Below are 15,352 nucleotides of genomic sequence, written 5' to 3' on the forward strand. Positions count from 1 at the left end.
ACTATTACACCCTTGAGAACTTTGTGCTCTAAATCAAGAAATTTTCATGTGTCATAAGAGATATAAACTGACAAAAAAAGATTCAATTTTTTCTCCTTTGTTTTGCTACTAAAGTTGTGTTTTTGCTGGCATTTTAGGTCATCTTTTCTCTTACAAGGTAACCAAAGTTCATGACTCTGTCTTTATTTTTTGGATTTTCTTGAGTTTTGCTGTTTTGGGTATATGTAATTAGATTCAAAGCTTTAAACTTTTTGCTTATCTGGGATTTTCTTGATTTTTGCTGTTCTTGGTATGTGTAATTAGATTTAAAGCTTTAAACTTTTTGTTTATTTGGGTTCTTTTTCTGATTAAAAATGCTGAAGAATTGTCTTCTGAATCTTTACTTTTAATTCTTTTGAGATATGGAAAACCTCAAATTTTCTGAAAAAGACATTTTATTTTTTGGATTAGAGTGAAATTGACAAACCCAACTAATTTGGGAGTGAGCAATAGTTGATTTTCTTGATTTTTGCTGTTTTGGGGGTGTGTAATTTAGATTCAAAGCTTTAAACTTTTTTCTAATCTGGTTTCTTTTTCTGATTTAAAGTGCTGAAGAATTGTCTTATTAATCTTTCCTTTCAATTCTTTTGAGATATGGAAAACCTCAAATTTGCTTGAAAAGGCATTTTTTTTTTTTGGATTAGAGTGAAATTGGCAATACCCAACTAAGTGAGCCATAGTTGATTTTCTTGGTGTTTAAAAATAAAATAAAATATATTTATAGAATCTGGGTTCTTTCTGATTGTGAATGTTGTGAAATGGAATTTTGTAGCACATCTTTTGTTATGAAAGCCGAGGGTCTATTGGAAACAGCCTCTCTACCCCTACAAAGGTAGGGGTAAGGTTTGTTTACATCCTACCCTCTCCTGGCTCCACTCGTGGACTACACTGGGTATGTTGTTGTATCTTTTGTTCTGAAAAACTTTCTTTGGTACTTTGGAATTGGCAATTTTTGTGGGCGATAAGCTTTTAAATATTAATCCTTTGTGATATAGAGAGCCTGAAATTTGCTTGAAAAGACAATTTTTTTTAGTATTAGAGTGAAATTGGCAAACCCAACTGATTTGGGAGTGAGTCGTAGTTGATTGATTAATGAATGTGGTTTTTGTTGTAACTTTATTTTTTTGCATCTACTTTCCCTTTCTTTTTAGTTGATGGTGTGTTGCCCCACATTGTGGGATTCAACTGGGTATGTTGTTGTTGTTGTTGGTGTGTTGATTTGTGATGGGTATGTCTATAGAGGGAAGATCATTTACTACTTGCTCGAACGAAATGGCAATGCTGGTCAGCAATTATTTTTGCTCATTATTATATCAAATTTTGAAGCTTGTAAGCTTGGTACTAACCAAAGCTAGAAAAGACGATATCTGGCCTTTAATTGAATTCACAAAATAGAAAAGAGATCTATGATGCCGAGTCCCCTAACTGATATCGTGGAATTTTTGTTAGTGTTAGTCATGAAGCTGGCTTCGAGAGTCTGCGACTTGCAGATCTTCACTAGCAAGTGAATGTTATTTATAAATGGCTTTGCATTGTTAAGCTGTTTATGGATTTGGTGAAAAGTTTATTACTTTGTGCCTGTAGTTGGTTTTCGTTGTTAATTTTCTCAGCATAACCCGACCCGCCGAATTCTTGCTAAGTTTGATTTCTTTGTTTGTTCTTTTATAAATTTTTAAGTACCTAATGAATCTATATATATATATATATATATATATATATCAAGCAAATCAAAGTGTTTTTGAAAATATTTTGACAAGGTTTCTATTGGTTAATTTGGGCTAAATATAAGCCCATTTTGGTTACATATCAGCCCAACTTTTAGATGGGCTAAAATGGGCTGAGCTAATAAATTGGCAGGTCAATGACCCACTCAAACTTGAACGGGTTGCGTGAGTCATGTTTTTATGTCTAATCTTGCCACCCCTAATGATATTCATAAGGTTTTAATGTTTTGCAGGTTGTGTTTCTTGAGGTTCCTTAATTTATATGCTGAAAAAGCCAAGATATGAGTGGTACTCCGAATAAAAGACCACATGAGGATGGTGGAAATGGTGGCAGTAGTAACCATAGTTACTCTTCTGCTCCAAAGTACTCACATGATGACTCCGGTGCGTTTCCCAAGGTGATGAGCTCGGGAACACCCGAATATCATGCCTCTTTTGATGTGGGCCAGAATGCTCGGATGCCGAAGATTCAAAGGACTGAATCATCACGAGATGCAGATAGAAGATCTCCTGTTCTACCAATGTACCGTGTGTCATCATGTCCAATCGTTTCACAGCCTGATCATTCTGTTGCTTCAGAAAATAGGTTGGAGCCCAAGGAAAATAATAACAAGGAGGTCAAGGTTGAGAATCGTGATGCAAAAATTGAATTAAGGGAGTTGTACCAAGGGGCTAAAGCTGACAAGGATGATAGATTTGAGAACCGAGCTGATGATGGTAAGAACATTAGGCATGATAGGGATACTTATCCTGAATATAAGGGAGATATGAAGGCAGATAAGGACAGGTTCAGTGCGGTGAGTTGGAAAGATTCTAAAGAACAAAACAGGGCGAAAATTCTAGATCCATGGAATGCGCCAAGAACCCATGGTGCGGCCGAGATAGGAAAAGAAGTCTCAAATTCTGAGAACAGGGATTTTGCTAAAGTGCGTGAAGCCGTTGCTGAAAATAAGATGGATTCAAAAGGGGATGATAAATACAAAGATAAAGATAGAAAAAGGAAAGAAGGGAAGCACCGGGAATGGGGAGAAAGAGATAAAGAAAGAAATGATTGTCGGAACAATTTACAGCTAGGGAATAGCACTTTTGATAACAAGGAGTTGCTTAAAGAGGAAAGGGAAAAGGAAAGAAATGATCTTTCGAAGGATAAGGACAGACCAAAGGACTGGGAAAAGGACCATGTGAAGAGGGAAGTAGAAATAGTCGATGTTCCTGGGAAAACAAATGAGCTAGAAAATTCAACAGTGGAGCAGAAGAAACAGCAGAAAGATGATGATAGCTGGAAAAATACTGACAGAGATGGAAGTGAGAGGAGAAAGGAAAGAGATACTGATTTGGAAGGAGAGAGGCCCGAGAAACGTGGCAGGTGTCATGATAAAGAATCAGAGGAGGGAGATTTGGATACTGAAGGAGGTGGAGAAAGGGAACGAGAAGCTTTTAATTATGGAGTTCAGCAGCGCAAGAGAATGTCGCGGCCAAGAGGGAGTCCCATGGCCAACCGTGATCCTCGTTTTAGGTCACACACTCATGAAAATGAAGGGTATGCCTTTTCCTTTGTTGATGGACTTGACACTATCTGATGCTTTACCCATAAATGATGAGCCATAGACAATCTATAGCTAACCACTAACAGACATGATGGCCCATTGCAACTCTAGATAGACGTCATCGACCCTGTCTGCTACAATCCTAGAGTTTGACGCTGTTAGAACTGTTGTATGTCAGAAAATACATGTCTTCATACATGTCTTAACTCAACGAAATTGAATAAGGAAACAGAATAGAATTTTCTATAGGATATCTTATGATATTCTGTATTAAATTTTAGAATATTAACTTACCTTATAAGCATAGAGAATGCTTACCTGTCATATTGTGCATAATTTTAGACTCTTATATATGAGTTCCTCTTGTAAATAGTTAAACAACTAGATCAATAAAATGTTTAATTTAATTTTCACAAGGTATCAGAGCCTTTATTATTTTTTCTTTCTTTATGAAGAAATTCAATTGTATTTTGTAATTCTTCCATTTCCCTGTCTTGAAAGTTCCTCCTATTAAGCACTTCAACTAGGTTTTGATGAAGCGTTTCAACTAGGTTAGCATAGACTTAATTGTTAATAAGTAATATATGGAATGTGTTTAGTTCATTTTCTTGTCTAGCAACTACAAATTACTCATTTTCTCGCCTAGCAACTTCGAATTACTAATGTGTTGAAAAACTTCCTCTAAATTATTTATCCTGGTAATTTCATTCATTTTTCCACTTTGATGATATCTGGACATAAATCTCTCTTTGTTGTGTAGTGTAACTCTTCTTCTCTCTTTTTGTGCAGATCTCAAGGTAAACTGTTGAAGTACTTATCTTGGACTTGTCTCAAATTTGTATCATCCAGGAGGGAGTTGTCCTTGTCATTCATGTTTGCAGATTTGTTGATCCTGAAAAGTTGCTAAGTTAACAAATAAGAGAAACCTTGATCCCATCTTTTATTGATTGAGATAGTTTCCATGTTAGGAATTGATGCTCTTCTGGCCGGCATTCTTCAAAATTTACCAGCTGTTTCTGCCTTAGGTTGCCAGATATGCCTATATGCAAAATCATAGGCTCACATGTTCCTGCTCTTTTGTTCCGCTTTTCATCATACTGCTTTCCGCGTCTGTCTATAGTTACATGAATCTCCTTCTATAGAAGTGTTATACTTGAATTGTTTTGAATGACTTGTTGGTCATTACTTTTCCAGTATGCAGAGAAAGGAACTCTGTAGATGTCCTGGTTCATTCTTTTCTTTCTGCATCTCGTGTGTGGCATGTAGTTTTCTTCCTTTTGGATTTACACCATTGATTGCTGGAACTTGTCTGCATAATATTTCCAGATACTCTATATAGTCTTAACTATCTAAAATTTCATATTACTTTGGTCCATGAACTGTAAACTTCTTGCCATTTGTTTGAATTCATGTAACCTTTATAACTGCCTCTGCAGTTATAAAGTTTTCTGGTGCATTAAGATAGTGATGCAATGATCAAATTTCTGTTTGTAGTGGCCAAAACAATCCGTTGTTTGATCTTGTGGGACTAGTCGAGGTGCGTGTAAGCTGGCCCGCACACCATGGCTATAAAAAAACATTCAGTAGTTTGTGACCAAATTGAGAAACTAGATTAGAGAGGAAATAGAATGACTTTGACAAAAATATCTTTGGTTCCTTTGTACTCGTAATACTCTAGAGCTTTTTGAAAACAATCCATATGTGCAATCTACGATTAAGCTAGGAACTAAAAAATGATTATACACGAAATCATGCCCCGAAGTTAACCAAAAAAATCCACCAAAACAACGAGTGGGCGAGATTTCTAACAAGTCATGGTATGATTATCTCTTTCTTTGGGAATATGACTTTCCCATCTTGTGTTTTTGCCTTTTCAATAGAAATGTGAGTTGTATTAATCTCCTTTCTAGTCTGCTATAATTACAGAGTCCTCCGTCTGTATTCTTAATCTGATGCACTAATATTTTATTACAAATTTACAAATTCTTCCCAATCCCGTGGCGAATCTAATCTAAATCGAGGAGGCCAAAAATACTGCAAAAAGATCCACGAAAATTAGTAAATTGAAAAGGTTAAGTTAGTCATAATCAAGAGAAAACGTGCTATCTTCTGTTGTGTTTTTAGGGAGAAATTAAGGAAAATGTCTCCTAATTCTTAAGTGCTGTTCAAGAAAAAAAAAATATAATCTAGAATATTAGCTTAACCTCGCACAGTAAAAAGAGGTCAGCATAGCTACTTAAGCTCAATTTGTTATCTACATTTGTATAATCTTGTTATAATGTCACACATTGTTTGAGGGAATGAACTATTGTGTGCTATGTCCTCAGGCCACCTCATGAGCTGGATTTTGCGATCGAGTTAGGCTCGAGGTTCATTTCCTTTAGATGGTATCATAGCCAGAGCTATCCCTATTGTCTACACTCCAAATGCTCCTTTGGGTGTGTGGGGTGGGGGTGGGGGGGAGGGGCTGAGAGATTGTTGCCTTCTCATATGTTTTTGGGCAACCTAATATCATGAGCGAGCCTTCGTGGTTGAGTTAGGCCCTAGTTCCATTTTTTAAAAATATGTTTGACTATTTTAAACATGAAATATTTCTATTTTGAATTGGACAAGCGATATCCACGCATTACTGTAGATTTTCTTTTGTAGTTTTTAGGATTTTTTTTTTTTACGTTGTCAAAAAAATATAGAGTGATAATTATTTCATTTCACATCAACACTAGGGAACTGGATAGTTAATTCAAAGATTCGGATAATCAGCCACACTGCGTGCAAAAACCAACTTATAACTTACAGTTGTGGTTGGACATTTGTGCAACTTGTAACACATATTCTATTAGCTGTCAAATAACATCACAGATTCGCATGTAATCTTTTTTCTTTTTGGACAATTGCTACATGTAAATTCTTTTAATTCTAGTAACATCTGCTATTTCCTCGTGTGATCCGTAGTACATCGAATGCTGAAGTTGCGGATTTGACATTCGTAACATATGCAAATTTTTCCCATCCATTAAAGTCAGATCGGCATATCTACAGATCATATTACTTATTTTCTGGCTATGGACGGTGTTAGGAGAGGTAGAGGTAGGCCGAAGAAGTATCAGCGAGAGGTGATTAGGAAGGACACGGCTCAGGTCCGACTTATTGAGGACATGACTTTAGGTAGGAGGTTATGGAGGACACGAAGTAGGGTAGAAGGTTGAGCGTTACCTTTTGAGCGTCGTCATACTAGTAGTTGTAGTATAATTCTTGTAGTTTCGTGCCATTCGATTTCTGATACTTTTGTTGTTTCTTGTACTTTGGTTATTGTATTAATTTGTGGTAGTTACGACCCCTTCCTTTCATACATCTTTATCATGCTTTTATAGTATTTTTCCATGACTCTTTATACTGCTTTGAATTGCCTGTTCTTGTGCCGAGGGTCTACAGCAAACAACCTCTCTACCTCCCAAGATAGGGGTAAGGTCAGTGTATATTCTACTCTCCCCAGAAACCACTTTGTGGGATTTCACTGGGTATGTTGTTGTTGTTGTTTGTATTGAAAATTTAGTCATCATTCATCAGTAGGTTAGGACGTTTTTCCAACTGTTTCATCCCAGTATGCTTGCTGCTGCTTTTGTACAAGAAATTGACCAATTATAGTACAATTACAGAGCATAGGTTTTTCATAGATAAGCTGACTAAATGGGATGCAAATATTGTTGTAACTTAGAATTCATGCATCATATATGAAGAAATGTTTCCTTTTTCTTTGCAGTTAAGCATGATGTGTCTGCTGTCAATTATAGAGTTGGTGAGTGCATGCAAGAATTGATTAAATTATGGAAGGAATATGAATCATCCCAAGCTGATAAAGCATCTGATAGCTCTCCAATTGATCCTACTCTAGAAATTAGGATTCCAGCTGAACACGTATCAGCTACAAATCGGCAGGTATGATTATTCATTTTCTTCTTTTTGTGTCCTTTCGAAGATAATGACTTATTAATTTAAATAATAGCTCTTTCGATACTCCGTTTAAGGGTTTTCCTTTCTGATCATTGAAGAAGAAAGGGGTTGGTTGTTGTAAGGTCCGCATACATCCTACCCTCCCCAGACCCCACTTGTGCGATTACACTGGGTATGTTGTTGTTGTTGTTGAACAAGGAAGGGGTTAGATGATAGGTGTCTCTAAATACTTATGATAAATAGATTTACGGATAAGATGTAAAGCACATACTATTGTACAAGGTTTTGATTTCTTAATTGCAAGTTTGTCTTAATAGTTAGATTTCAGAGGATATCCTTTTACTGGTTGAATCAAATCTGTTGCTTGGATCTGTGGATCTGCATTAGGAAAGTAATTGTTCCTTGGTGGAACTTGTTGGTTGAGGTTTCTATCAATGCAGTGCCTTTATCTAGAGGAAGTTTTGTTCTTCCCTCAGCAATTGTAGTTTTGGTTTAATTTTATGTTTAACTATGCACTTCTACTTCCCATGCTTCCACTTGTTGTATAAGAAACGTTTATTCATGCAATTTGACTTCCTTCAGTGTATCTAGGATTGATAATTGTTTTTATGGAAGGAGGAATACCATGAGTTTGCTTAGGTAATTTTGTGCATAATATGTGAAGAATTCTTCATGCATATGTTTGGCTCTCTCTCTCTCTCTCTCTCTCTCTCTCTCTCTTTTGATAATGATATAAAGTCGTTCATTAATAAACAACCCCAAGATGGTACCAGAGCCTCTTGACAATGGTATCAGAGCCTCTACCATCTGAGTGCAGTCTCGGACAACACGGTTATTCAAAAAAAAAAGGAGGGGCTCCTTATAGAGGAGTATAACCTAACAAGGTAATTAATTAAATATATATATCCTAAGACATCCTATATATTATTCCATAATAATGTTCTTAATTACTTCAATAAATTTAGGCATGTGTTAATGTAGCACATACATTATTATTTAGAGCCCGTTTGGAGTAAGCCAGCTAACAGTAGTTGATAAGCATCAATTGCTGAAATTAATAACAAGTAAATTGTATGTTTGGTAACAAAAATGCTTATTTATGCTAGAAAGGACTAATAGCGGAAATAGAATGGAGGAATTAGGGATTTAGTTTTGGGAATGGTACTTCAACGATTACAAAAAACAATTAGGATGAAATAGTAAAATTTTGGTTGAAGCAAAAGTGCATTGTAAGCGAAAAAGTCATAAGTTGGGGTGACCAACTTATAGCTTTTGGCTGATTTTGACTTACAAGCACTTGGCTTATAATAAGCTCTTTTGGTGTTTGTCAAGCACGTAGATAAAGCCAAAAAGTGCTTGTAAGTTGGTTTGACCAGTTTATAGGCTTAACTGAATGCACCCTCTTAATCTCTGACCATTCAAAAAATCTGTGTGCAACATTATACTGGTGATAATGGACCAAATTTAACTAGAATTGCAATAGAAGAGAGCTTGTGAATTCTTGCGCATCTCTCTCTTCCTCATTGTTCTGCGCGCATAAAACTTGTTCAACAAGCACCTTCCATCCTTTGTATGCATATTTCTGCCACTAATCCATGATACACAGTTTTGGCTAATTTTACATCGTTATCCCAGTCTTATCGCTTGCGGTTGCAGTTTGGTTTTGTCTGATCATGTTATCATTGTCATTTGAGGACTATGTCATCTGCAGGTGAGAGGTGGCCAACTATGGGGAACAGATATATATACCAATGACTCAGATCTTGTTGCAGGTTGGTCACTTGTGTTCAATAACAATAAGGCTCCATTGTGCACGTAGTATGTATAAAGTGAAGGGCAAAATAAGAAAAGCAACTTAGCTTAGCTCACTGTAGTTCCCAATTACAACTTTCTTGTTCTCCTTGTGTATTGTGGGAGCAGCTTGTGTATCAAGGAAATGCATATGCCTCAATGAGTAAAAGTCAGTTCTTTGAATCTCAGCTTTGAGAAGCTGGATTTGCCGATGTTGATTTTCCTGGCTATTCAAGAACTATGCCCCTTAGTCTCAGGCCTTTTAGGAACTGTCTGATTGAACTTAATCCACAAAAAAAAAAAAAAAAAAAAAAAAAAGGCTGTCTGGGTTGAACGGAACTGAATCTCTTGATCCATAGATCTATTCACTCCTACAGGATGCTTGTAGAGACGTGGAATTTCGAAATAGATGGTATCTTCTTTGGAGTTGGAAGGTGTATGATATTTATTTTCATTAATGTTTTGTTCAAGGAAATGTGGTTGGTTTAGGAGTTCAGGATTTTCTCAAAGAGGTCTAAACTTGTGTTCAGAACTTCACTTATTGTTGATTGTGCTGCTGGTTTCTGTTTGTCTCCTCTTAAAGAGGCAAAAATATGTGGTCATATCATATCAATAACCATCAACTTATCTGCTCGTCCATTCGGGCAAACTCAGAAAAACTGTTTAGCCTTGTACCTCACAAGAACTTCCCCATGTACTTTACCTTGTGATGCAGGGACAACATAGATTATGATATCTATTAACTACTGGTTTTCTTGTTTCTCCAGTTCTTATGCACACAGGTTACTGTCGTACGACTGCTTCTCCTCTGCTGCCAACCATTACGGAGTTACGTGCTACTATCAGGGTGCTACCTCCACAAAATTGTAAATCTCGTGAAACAACATCTTGCTTCAATAATACTATTATTAGAAAACAAAGCCTGTTCTACAAATGGTATAACATTTTAAAATTTGTCTTTTAGTAAGTTGTTTTGAACTTCCTGTAGCCCTAAATTAAGGGGAACCTTGGAGCAACGATAAAGTTGTCTGTGTATGACCTATAGGTCATAGGTTCGGGTTGTGGAATCAACCATTGATGCTTGCATCAGGGCGGCCCATCCCCGGACCCTGCGTGAATGCGGGATGGTTCATGCACCAGGCTGCCCTTTTTTCTGTAGCCCTAAATTTTACATATAGCCCCAATTCTATTTGGGTTCTCGCTGCTTTTGTTTATTAGTACCCTTAGTGTGTGATTTGGCGCCGGGAAGATCGAACATGGGCTACAACACTTTTGGGGTAGCTGAAATGATAAGGATTTCTTCCATTCATATTGATGTCTGGGATTCCAATTAAAGAATTTGATTACTCAAGGCCAAGATAATATTTATTAAAAGCTTGTGACTTGGTGAAGCTCCTTGGTTCCCCCTCCCTCAGCCAAGACAAAAGAATTTAGAAAAGGGAAGTGTACTTCATTTAAATCCTATGCCAAGTGCTATATAAATGAAGTGAATCAATGCATGATCTGATGAGAAATGATTTGTGGCCTAGTGCCTCCTTTAGTTATTGAATAGCCGTAAAGGTGCACCTATCCAGGAAAATGAAAGAACAATTGTGAAGCAGAAAATCTCTAAATTATGTGTTGCACTTGCAGAGTATTTTTTTGAATTTATGGCAATTTTTACATATCCCGTGAATCATCTAAAAAAACTTGTAGTTCTAAAAAATAAAGAATCAGTTAGGATCTTTGTTGCTCGGATTCTTCACATATTCCAATGGGTGCGTGTCGGATCCTCCAAAAGTAGGGCATTTTTGGAGGATCAGACACGGGGGCAGCAAATTTTTTGGAGAGTCTGAACAATATAGGTTTAGATAGCCTCTTGTAGGCGCAACCACAACCCCCCCCCCCCCCCCAAAAAAAAAAAAAAAAAAAACCACCCACCCAAAGGGTTCAGGATCATTTTTTTTTTTTTTCATTCTCTCTCGCTCTCTTTCCTCTTTGGTACTTACCTCAATAGTTGATTTTGAATCTCTCTGAAGATTTAAATGCAGTGAAGGCCTGGAAGTATGCATATTCTTTTCCGCAGTGTCAACTAGTTTGTCCCTTGTGGAGATTCCCCCACCGAGTTTTATACAATATTGCCCTAAACTTTCCTGGTCCCTATGTTGACGAGTTAAACTGATATAAAATCCAAGCTTCTGCAAGTTGACAAGTCGCTGATCCCTTGAAATGTGCATCTTATTTCAACAGTATTAATTGATTATGGTAAAAATGGAGAAACTATGACCCGCAGGAGTGGCCGTGTATTTGTTTGTTTGTTCTTCTTTTATGGACATCTTGGCATTCAAATCTAGTAGGCGTTATACTCTCATTATGCCATTTCTTTACTAATGGGCGAGCAAAAGGATACCTATTGACTTGCTGTTTAGAACCTTAGAATCTATAACATGACTTCTGTGAGTAAAACCATAAATCTGTTCAACTAAGTTGTTGCATCCTGATCCATTGCATTTCTGATGTTTTGTTGTTGAATTTATTGAAGGCTACATATCTACTCTGAGAAACAATGTGCGGTCACGTTCCTGGGGAGCTGCAGTTGGCTGCAGCTATCGTATTGAGCGGTGCTCTGTTGTGAAGGTGTGGATTACATTCTTCATTCCTTCCCTTACGTTCTTTCTGGATAATGAGCAAAAAAAAAAAGTATTTATTTGATAAGGTAAATAATTTTATCAATAATGGGAAGATCTCCCGTTTACAAGCAATATGCCAAAAAGTAGATAATCTACATCAAAATGTCTCTACGGACGGCACCCATTTTTCTATACAAACTGTAACCTCATGGGTGCACCAAAAAGAAACTAGAAATGAGTGGTTATTCCTCAAATGTCCATATTCATTCATTCCCCTTGAAAGCTCTCCTATTTCTTTCTTTCCACCGGACCCACATGAGTGCTAGTGGGGCAAAATCCAGGCTCTTCTTTGAATTTTCTTTCTAAATTTCTAGTTGGAGAGCGTCTCCTTAACTTTACCTACTTTCTTTATATACCACACTTTGTTTTGCCAAACTTTTAGTTTACATTAGATGATTGTATAAACTTTCTGGGATGGACTTAAATTTTACCAGCTAATCTTGTCTAGAGTACAAATTTATGCTGCTTAATGTAAACTGTTTGTATAAGGACTGAATGTGCAGATATATATATATGTGTGTGTGTGTGTGTGTGGACCTTGTACTGACTCCTGTATAACCTTTCTGATTATTTGTATTGCCCTTCAGAAAGTAGGTGGAACCATCGATCTTGAACCTTGTCTAACACAGTCCTCAACCTTGGAGCCTACTCTTGCTCCGGTGGCAGTAGAGCGCACTATGACCACTAGAGCTGCAGCTTCGGTATTGTTTCACTTAAGTTGAAGTTCTTCTGCTTTGCACAGTTGTTAATGTTTTAAGACAAAAATTCTTTGCTCACTTTCCTTCTCTGGTAGCCTGAAATTGTTTATAATGCTGCTGCTTATCATTTGGCTGATAACTCTCTGTTCTCTATAAATAGCATAATCAGCTGAAAACCATCTAGACTGTTTCTCTTTTCCATTTCTGTAGGCTACTGCTAAACCCGTTTTTACACAAACTGTCAAACGAACATCTCAATCCTATTCATTTAAATAGTCCAACAGAAAGATAAAAAGATAGTGGATTTTGGTTTATTCGTGTGAACATGATTTTGTATCAACTAATGAGGCAACTGTATCTCTAAAGAAAAGCTAAACTTTAAATGCTGAAACTTGAAAATTTCCAGCATGTATACCTTCTTGGAGTGATCCAATTACTTCTGTGATTCATTGTGTAAACAGCCTTAGTACATCACAATTGAATTCAAGAAAATAATCAATCTTTATACATCATTTTATAAAGATGCATTATGCTGCAATTATTTAGGAATAAGAGAATGAGCTCTGTCCGAACTTTGAGCTTCTGCTTGACCCAATGGTAATGAAGAACTGCAAATAACCAACTTAAAAATAGATATGATAGTCTATTTTAGGTTAATCACTGCGATCTGATGATCCTCTCTCTATTTTTTTGTATTGTTTTTGTTATGCATATTTGCTTAAGATACTGAAAAGAGAAGAAGATTTAACACTATGCCTTCTCTTTTAATTTTTGTTGTCGTGTGTTGTGGTATGTTAATGTTCCAATTAACTTAGCCATCAACTTTTTTGTTGGTCATCTCTCTCTTTGTAGAATGCACTACGACAACAGAGATTTGTACGTGAAGTGACAATTCAGTTCAACTTATGCAATGAGCCTTGGTATGTAATGATTCTCTGGATCAGCTTGCTCTTCAAATAAATGTTTTTTCCCCTTTCCTTAGATACAAAACTAGTCAGTTATGCATAGACCCTTTATGTGGTATAATTTCTGGATCAGCTTGCTGTTCAAACTATTTTTCTTCTCATTGTGGTTTTTCTGTTGGGTTTTGTTCATAACAAAAGGAGTAACTTTTAATAATTTCGGCAAATATTTTACGAGGAGAAACTTTTTCTTCTTTCGTACTTTCTATGGTTTATCTAAAGAAAGCCGGTGGTTTGATCGATATCCTTGAAGAAAAAAAGCCCACTTTACAGGCTCATTTACCTTGAAAGGTTTTCTTTTTTGATATGTTAGCCTTATGAGCTGTTGCCTATGGTTTTATCCTGTCTTCTATTTACTTACTGTTGCTCATTTCTTTCTCCAGGCTTAAATACAGTATTAGTGTTGTTGCTGACAAAGGTTTGAAAAAGGCCCTTTTTACATCTTCACGCCTGAAAAAGGGAGAAGTTCTTTATTTGGAAACTCATTCTAGAAGGTAACTGCTGGCTTCACTCTTCTCTTCATGTGTTCTCCGACAGGAGGGAAAAGAAAAATAGGAAGGAAAAGGAAAATCGATAAGGAAGTGATCGAAATGTGATCTTTACATTTTTTACTGTCTCGTTTTCCTTCACTGCCTGACTTGTTAATTAATCTGAAGGTATGAGCTCTGCTTTAGTGGAGAAAAGATGGTAAAGGCTACAACATCTCAGATGAATGAAATGGATGCTGACAAGCCTCAAACTCACAACTTGCACATGGCAAATGGAGAAAAAAATGGAGTGAATGGTGAGAATACGATGGTAGATATGTTCCGATTCTCCCGTTGTAAGAAGCCCCTACCTCAGAAACTTATGCAGTCACTTGGAATTCCTTTGCCCCTTGAACATGTTGAGGTATACATCCTTGTTTCTGCCCCTATTATATGTTAGCAATATGAATAATCTATGTTGTTCGGACTCCTCAAAAATGACGATGAATGCGTGTCAGATCCTCCAAAAGTAGTGCATTTTCTGAGGATCCGACACGGGTGCAAAACAATTTTTGTAGAGTCCGAGCAACATCTGTAAACTAGCAACACTATGTGATAATGGCTCACACTTCAGAGCGTTGCTGGGACTCTTCAGAAATGTTGACGGGTTCGTGTTGGATCCTTCAAAAGTAGTGCATTTTTGGAGGATCCGACACGGGTGAGGCAACATTTTTGGAGAGTCTGACAACATATGTATAATAGCAACACCACGTGATGATGGCTCACACTTCTGAGCATGATGAGTAGATAACGTGTGCTGTGAACACCAAGATGCTACAAACCCTTTATAAGAAAATAGACAGCTGTCTATTTTATCTGGTCTATTTTTACCTTGATTGTCTAACAATGTTGTTATTTTTGGAAGGTTTTGGAGGAGAATCTGGAGTGGGAAAACATTCAATGGTCACAAACTGGTGTTTGGATTGCTGGAAAAGAATATCCTCTTACTAGAGCACATTTTCTTTCCCCAAATTAGGCCAATGCTTTGTATGGCGAGCTATAGGTTTTGGATATAGTTTATCTAGACAAAGATGTACTGGAATTGATACTGATTGGAATCTAAATTGTTGAAGTCATGAACAATGTTATGCATGTAAGCATTATGCCTATGTTGAATTCTTCGTCCAGATTCTCTGTTTTTCCTTTCTCTTTCATTTTACTTTTCCTTGATGGTTTTCAAGTTTTACTTTCCGTTTAATCACAGTAGATCTTAAATCCCATATGGTCTTACAAAATGCAGAATCAGTATGTAAAGATGTAAAAAGAAGTGTATTCATTTTAGTTAAAATTTTCTTCCATAAAACACACAAGAAGAGACATTTTGTTGTCCCATTTCCGGATGTTCACACACAGGCAAGAGGTTTACCCAATATGAAGCATCCTTTTAGAAGTCAGTCAAAACATGTATGCCTTAAAAATCATGTTGCTCAAACTCTTCAAAAAA

General features: G+C 36.7%; 1 protein-coding gene across 1 annotated transcript; it reads left to right on the forward strand.

The window, feature by feature from the left end:
* LOC132639993 (uncharacterized) lies at positions 1–15,035 on the forward strand. The gene is made up of 12 exons (XM_060356390.1): positions 1–157; positions 1,997–3,303; positions 4,100–4,107; positions 7,071–7,246; positions 8,973–9,033; positions 9,820–9,918; positions 11,574–11,668; positions 12,309–12,422; positions 13,272–13,339; positions 13,765–13,875; positions 14,038–14,272; positions 14,774–15,035. Exons 2-12 carry the CDS (start codon positions 2,045–2,047, stop codon positions 14,882–14,884), a joined length of 2,337 nt encoding a protein of 778 aa, XP_060212373.1. The 5' UTR covers positions 1–157; positions 1,997–2,044; the 3' UTR covers positions 14,885–15,035.
* The last annotated feature ends 317 nt before the right edge of the window (positions 15,036–15,352 follow it).

This window comes from Lycium barbarum, chromosome 5 (assembly GCF_019175385.1).
Source record: "Lycium barbarum isolate Lr01 chromosome 5, ASM1917538v2, whole genome shotgun sequence".
NCBI classification, from domain to species: domain Eukaryota; kingdom Viridiplantae; phylum Streptophyta; class Magnoliopsida; order Solanales; family Solanaceae; genus Lycium; species Lycium barbarum.